This window comes from Ctenocephalides felis, unplaced genomic scaffold, assembly GCF_003426905.1.
Source record: "Ctenocephalides felis isolate EL2017-DRISC unplaced genomic scaffold, ASM342690v1 CF-g0.4_SCAFFOLD_03571, whole genome shotgun sequence".
NCBI classification, from domain to species: domain Eukaryota; kingdom Metazoa; phylum Arthropoda; class Insecta; order Siphonaptera; family Pulicidae; genus Ctenocephalides; species Ctenocephalides felis.
Genome location: NW_020539725.1, coordinates 51097021 through 51104749, shown reverse-complemented (window position 1 = coordinate 51104749; position 7729 = coordinate 51097021). Strand labels below are relative to the sequence as shown.

Genomic DNA, 7729 nt, shown 5'->3' with positions numbered 1-7729 from the left:
TGCATCCTGTGCTTACTTAAACTAAACAATGATCATAATATATTTAACGAATTTTTAACAGTATTTACAAATTACATTCGAAGCAACCCAAAGCAAGTGGGTCCCCACTCTGAATTTAAAAATGGCTTTTTCTGTTGGGCGTTGATTTAAAAGAATCAAAGTAGGCCGAAATTGAGACAATAAGGCTATTGAAATATCAGGGTAACTCTTTTGCTATAAATTGTTAACTAATTTACCAATAAATAAAAGTCAATAAAACAATGATTAAAAAAAATTACCAATAAATGTTGGATTGTAAAAATTTACAAGGGATCTAACGGCTTATATTTTTGCCTTAGATGGCAAAAAAATTCATCCAATTATTAAAATATTAATTTTTTTTGCAGTTCTTATGCTTTTGTATTTATAGAATTGCTTTTTTTCGATACAATCAATTTCCATTATATGAATGTCTTAAATTATTTATTTTATTCGACTAACGCTCGCTATGTCCGAAACAAGTTCAACTTATATCCGAAATATTAGGGCATCAGACACTTTTCGGTCTTAATTTTTCTTTCGGTATATGTGAAATTTGAAATACACTACTATATTGTAATTAATATTTCAGTTTATACACTTCAATTTGTAACTAAATTAAAAACGACTTTGATAAAAGTTTTATATATATGATATATGTATATATATATATATATATATATATATATATATTCAATAATATTATGCAAAAATTTGCCAAAATATATATAATAAGAATTCTTAATATTTGTATTTAGAAAATTTAATATTAATTAAGACTTCTATATTTCCAGGTGAAATTTGCACCCAAAGTATCCGTAGCAGTAATAGGTATCGATACATTCCCCGGAGGTCGCATTCCAGAAGGAAGTGAAGTTCAATTTTCTTGTAAAGCTGAAGCAAATCCGCCAGAACTGACTTATAAGTGGTTTATAAATGACGAACCAGTAGTTGGAGATTACACAACGTTAATGGTACCTATTATATCCAGTCGTTTTCATGTAAAAGTAGATAATTTAGTAAGATTCCATTAACTAACTATTACAGATAACTGATATTATAGTTAATGACCGGAACAATTAAGCTTATATGTCATTATATGCCATTGACATATCTGGGAGGCTAATTATAATTGTATTTATATCCACGTAGCTATTACAAATTTAGTTGATATTAAAAATATATACTCTAAATCTCGATAATATACTAAAGAGAACATTTTTAATATTTTATTTTATATTGTAATTTGTTAGAGTATTTTTACACAAATTTTTATTTTCTATTTTATTATTATTTTTTTCTTTAATTTTATTCATTCAACATTGTTTTATACTGAATAGAAAATCATTTCTTTAAATATCGCCTGGTTTTTTATTGGTAATTTCAACAATATTTGTAATTCTGCTTTTGCAGTGCAATCATAAAATTTTAATGTATTTTTTTATAATTATTAATTAAAAATATCTTTTAATTTACTAGGTAATGTACAATGTGACAAGGGCTTATCACGACGCAATCGTCAAGTGCGAAGTTCATAATCCTGTTGGAAAATCTGAAGAAAGTGAAACCTTAGATATAAGCTGTAAGTATTCCTGTTTAATTAATTTTGAATATATATATAAATATACATATATATATATATATATATATATATACGATTAAATGTATACGCATCATGAAAATGGGAGCATAGGACAGTCTTTTTTTGATTTCACACTCAAAAAATTTAAATGCTGCATCCCTCACATTTTTACAAACGTGTTTAAAGATATTTCTTATAAATTATAATGAAAATTCAATTTAACGATCTTGTTAATTATATCATAATCAATGATAATCTTAGTTTTAGTCTAGTTTAATTTATTTTTAATATTATTATTTAAAATGTCTTCAAAATTTAATTGTTTACATACATAAGTTACAAACTTTTGTAGAGATCAGTCTATTTGGTATAATCTTTATTTTTAAATTACAGACTTGACATCAACTGAAAATTTTTTTATATGAAATATTTATTCTCCAAATGTTTTAAAATGGTCTTCATTTTATTTTAGTATCTTTATTTCACACAATATAGGCACAGTGTTAACAGTGGTTGACGGATATACTCGTTCTGGAAAATTAATCTAATTTTGTGTATTGACGAGTATATTCGTTGTATAAAATAGTAATCATTTTCTATTTAAATTAAAATTTTTGAAAAAAAATAAAACAAAAGTTTTTGATATATCATATGTAGAAAAGTCGAGAATGGCATTTTACCTTAAGGCAAGTTGCACGAAATGCGGAAATAATTGTAATACTTAATCGAATAGAACCATTAAGATTAAGCTATTTAAATAACATTATTTACTGTTTAATTTGATAATAATTTTTGTTGCTAGTACAACTTGGTAGGTAAACTCTCTGATTGACTAATATACTCGTCATGAGATTTTGGACGACGCAAAAAAGTATCGTTAACTGTAGTTATCTAATTAAATATTAACCAAGCAATCTATGATATATACTACTCTTTGCTGAGTAATATATCTCAATGATAATTGTAAAAGATAGCCCATTACGTTCATCATTTTCGAGACAAATTTTCATTGATTTGAGAATAAATAGTTCATATTAAAAGACTTGTAAAAATTCTTGTTATGCTTATGAATCTCAAATATATACATATACACATATATAAATAATAATATTACAATTATATTACATTTTATTACATTAATGTAGGGTCATCCATTTAACTTTTATTTGGCAGCCATTTGCAATTTTTTGGCAGCCATTTGCAATTTTTTGGCAGCCATTTGTAATTTTTAGCAGCCATTTAAAATTTAGGCAGCAATTTAAATAAATCTAATTTTCATTATTTACCGAAAAGATTATACTGTCAAATAAAAAATAAGTAGTTTGGCGAACCCGTTATATATGTATGTGTATAATATATATTTTATGCAATCAGAGTTTATGAATGTAATCTCTTCCATACTTCCGTGTATTCTTATTGTTTTGAATTATTTCATAACACCTAAATAGACTTATAATCCAGTGTCCATTGTTAGCTACATTCCGCATTTACATATGAGTTTATCTCTACATTCAGATGGTCCCCGGTTCCGCACTAGACCTCGGTCTGTCCAAGCAGATAACGGAGCAACCGTAGCGCTTAGCTGCGACGTAGACGGTAATCCTACGCCCGACATTATATGGATATATGAGGAATCACAAAAGGTACTTTTCGGTTTCATTCATAGACTAAGAACCAAGAGCTATTGTTTGTCATTAATTGTTCTTGGATTTATTCCTTGGCATGAATCTGGATACTTTTGTAAAAGATCTCTAGCTGTGCTTCGAAACTTGCTTGCAAGATAAAATTATATACAGTTTTAAGACTTTGTTGAATATTAAAACCATATTTTAACTCATATACTAATTGTGCATCAATTTTAAAATTTAAAACGATTTTATAATATTTTTATCTGCCCATATTTATTCAATTATTCATTCTAGGTTGTCGGCAATTCAGCAAATTTAACATTAACCGTCGTACCAGAAACTGCAGGCCGATACTATTGCAAGGCATCTGTCCCTGGTTTCCATGAAATCGGTGCCAGAGCTCAAGTTTACTTGCGTGGACCTCCTGAAATAGCTTCTGGATCTACACAATTCGGAATCACTGGCGATACGGTAAATTGATAAATTATAAGCAATGTTAACTGTTATTTGGTATATATTCCTAACTGTTGATACACGAGAGAGGAAAGTGAGATGGAAACTATTGTTCCATGGAACAAATCGATCTGAACGATACTCAATAAGTACTTATACAAGTCAAAAGGTTTTATTTTTATGTTTTAAGCGTAATTGTCTAAATTTACAACAATTACATTAACTTGTATTAGCAACATTATTGCTGAATGAATATTATACGTATAAATATATGTATATTATTATACCACATCTAATATTACTAGATAAAGTATAATGAATAATACTGGCAAGAGTAAAAGATCATCTTCATTGACTTCATAAAGCTTCAAAATTGCATATTGATATGATTTTGGATTATTTTACCTAATGAGATAATTTCATTTGAACACTTGCATTTTACATAGCGAAGAGCATATGAGCCATTTTCTTATCTATGATATGAGATATTATAAAACAGCAGCAATTACAACTCATTGTAGATAATTCCTTGCGCATGAAGTTGTTATCTCTATAGACTTTCAACAATATTTGTTGTAATTATTATTATAAGATTAAGAAGATTAATCTCATTAATCTCATTAATTGATTCTCAGGTTCGTTTAGAATGCATAGCTCATTCTGTGCCGCGTCCACAACGTGTTTCATGGTCACGATGGGGTCGTGACATCGAGCCTGGAAGCAGCAGTAGTGCTTCCACAATAAGTGGAAGTGGTGGACTGTCCAATAGTGACGATGCTGAATATAGTGTCCTGGAAGATCCTTTACCAGATGGTCTTAAAAGCACATTAATTGTTAGAGATAGCAGACCAAGACATTTTGGAGAATACAATTGCACAGCAGCCAACGAATACGGCGCAGATGTTATGGCTATCAGACTTGTCCCAAGAAGTAAGTTAAATAATATTTATATATAGATTTAACTTATCAAAATTTTCTCTACAAACTGAAGAAATCACAACAGTTGTATTTGATTTTCGGTACTTATTAAAGTTGAAACTATTCTTTTTCAGAAACTTTCCCTATGCTTTTAACAATAGTCGGAGCAGTTGCTGGCGTCATCCTAATAGTTATAATTACCCTCTCGGCCATTCTATGCCAAAAACGAAAACGCAGAAGGCACCACCATGAAAACAGTGCCCGTGACATGAAATCTGCAGGACGGCCACATGACGAAAAATCTATGGATGGAAATAATCACACTACTATTATCACGAATCAATGTCGAGACAGTGACCGAAGTTCTAATGTTAGTGATTTAAAATTGGAATTAAGAGAGGATTGCTATTCTTCAAATCAAGAGTATTCTGAAGCTGGATCGGATGGTGGAATAAACAGGACGAGCATTGGTATACCGATGACAGGACCTGTGAATTTGCCTGGTGGGGAAATTTATAGATACTCTGCTGATTATACAGAACCACATTTTCCTCCAAAGAGCAATGTAAGTACTACTGAAATATTTCTTAATGATTAATTTAAAAAATAGTAGAAGAAATACTAAAATTTGAAATATTCATGTTATTTTCCTTATTGTAATTTAAACAATAACATGTATGTTATCTTTATACTTCAGGATGGTCAAAACAACAACGGATACGTACCATACGTCGATTACACACGTGACTACAACCCACCATCTCTTACCATGAAACCTGCTTTACAACCAACTCTCGAGTCTTCAAGAGAAAGCCTACAATCAACACGTCTACATCTAAATAGTCTCCATTCCAACAATTCTTTATCTTCAAGTGGAACTCATGTCACCGCTCATCACCATCCAGCTGGACAAGTGGTGTCTAACGGTAGTATCATGATGGGCGGCGGCGGCTCTTTGACGCGCCGGCAAAATATTGACGGAAGTGGTTCTACGTATCCTTCAAATAGTCTGCAAAGAGGTATTAAGGATTCTAGACATGAAAATGGTCTGCCAACTGTTATGCCGCCTGCAATGCATGAAATGTCATTGATGCCAAATGGAGGGTTACATCCGCCAGGTAAAATAATTGATCGATAATAATAATAATAATAAATAGTAGCCGGTCCAAAGGCAGTGTGAGAGCACGCCAAATCAATGGATCTCCAATCCTTGTTTATTATTCCCATTTCTTTTATCATTATTTGCTTTTTATACATTTGTATGCAATGTTTTTCCCAAACTTTTGCTTTCTTACTTTCTGGTCCTGTGGTTCTTATGCTTTTAATTGCCTGCATTTTCTGTTTTTGCGTAAGTCATCAATTATCTGCATTCATTCATCACATAAGTTTAAGTGATGGCTGGTTACACATTTTGTCCCTTTACTTTAAAATAGTATCGGTAAAAAGTACCATGCATTATTTGTTTCTGAGATAATGATTGCTGAACTTTTTTTTTTACCCTTTATGCCCCTACATTATTTTTGTTCCTACTAAATTCAATTTTTACGTTTCTTACACCACCCAACAATGCCAAAGGGCTATTTTTACCTTTTTTTTTGCTTTAATCTGTCATTTTAGGAGGCGCAATTTCAAATTATAAGTTGGTGGTTGTAAAGCCAAAGCTCTATCACTGCACCACGACTTTCGAAAATATTTCAGTTCTACATATAAAAAAATTAAAATTATGTGATATAGCTTTTAAAAATTACTCAAAGCATAAGTTCAGTACATATTACGTAATAATATATTATAACAAATGTATAAGACCTTTGATAATGATGAGTTCCATACGAATTTTATAAAAAATTATTAAGCTAAGCTTAATTATTTTTTTGTTTATTTCAAATTGTGTTGAGTTGTCTAGTCTACTTATTAAAATGTCAAAAATTCTTCTTCTTCTCAATCTTTTTAGTACTTATCTTTTACTGTCGACTACATTATGAAGGATTTTTGCAGAGTGGGTCTGATCCAGATTTCTTTCCGTTAAATGATCTAGTTCAGTAATTTTTTTTATTTGTTACCTTATCTTCTTTACTTTCTCCATTCGTATCCAGCATCACATTTCAACACTGTAGGTAGTTTTTGTCGGCCTTGCTTAGAGTCCATGCCTCTGATCCATGATATGCATATAAAATTATGATATACATTGTTGTAACGTTCTTTTCTCACAAACGTCTCTCGATTATATTATTATTATTTCAATTATATGTTAACTAGATGTTTATAATTAAAATATATTTTTTCTCCACCAGGAATAGATGCAAGGTATTCAGTAACGTACGGAAATCCTTACCTCCGGTCTTCGAGTACATCTTTACCTCCTCCGAGTACGGCAAACCCGTCAGCGACGCCTGCACCCCCGCCATATTCCCGTCGTCCTGCGGTTCCGCAGACCGAGGTCGCGGGGCCCGGACCTCAGGTCGCGCGACTGCCGAGCTCTCCCACGAGTCAGTACATCGTCCCAGGCGCCGCGCAAACGCACAGCGTCAAGAAAGGAACGCTGGCGACGCACGTGTGAGCCGCGACCCGGTGTTGTGCATTGATCGCGGTTCGTAACTGGCGTTATTCGATTCGCCTTGCCTTCGCGAGGTTTGTTACTCGAATTCCAGAAACTTTTGAAGTGGTCAGTGTTATTTTATCCGGTATTTCGGAAAAGTCAATTGTGAACTATATAAATATGAATGTTATTAAAAAATTATTGAACGATTTAAAAAGACAATTAAAATCTAAGTGTGCTCTATATTTCAATAATTGAAGGGTACTTGGGATTAATTGATGTCTAATGAGTGTACTAGGCAAAATGAATATGGTGATTACTAGAATATTCAAAATTGAATGTATTTAAGGTCTCAGGTATCGTTTCACCAGTAACACTGATGGAAGTTTAGATAATGGTATAAAATATGTGCGACCTTATTACCAGTGGTGTTGTCGATCCGGAACGCTCCGGAACGTCGTTCCGGTACTTCCTTTTTGGACAAAAACGCGTTTCGGAACTAAATATTATTTCTGACAACGAGCAATCCCTGACGTGCTAAAAAAATTTCATAATTCATGACGAATTTGTATATGTATTATTTATTATTCAAAG

At 31.6% G+C, this 7729-nt stretch overlaps 1 protein-coding gene across 1 annotated transcript in view; it reads left to right on the top strand.

Moving 5' to 3' along the window:
• LOC113386227 (irregular chiasm C-roughest protein-like) overlaps window positions 1-7156 on the top strand; it is a 10488-nt gene extending 3332 nt beyond the window's left edge. The window contains exons 2-10 of the mRNA XM_026624019.1: window positions 813-992; window positions 1498-1600; window positions 3116-3243; window positions 3523-3699; window positions 4317-4393; window positions 4451-4611; window positions 4734-5164; window positions 5297-5717; window positions 6891-7156. Of these exons, the coding sequence (XP_026479804.1) occupies window positions 813-992; window positions 1498-1600; window positions 3116-3243; window positions 3523-3699; window positions 4317-4393; window positions 4451-4611; window positions 4734-5164; window positions 5297-5717; window positions 6891-7156 (1944 nt within the window). The remainder of the gene's footprint in view (window positions 1-812; window positions 993-1497; window positions 1601-3115; window positions 3244-3522; window positions 3700-4316; window positions 4394-4450; window positions 4612-4733; window positions 5165-5296; window positions 5718-6890) is intronic.
• The last annotated feature ends 573 nt before the right edge of the window (window positions 7157-7729 follow it).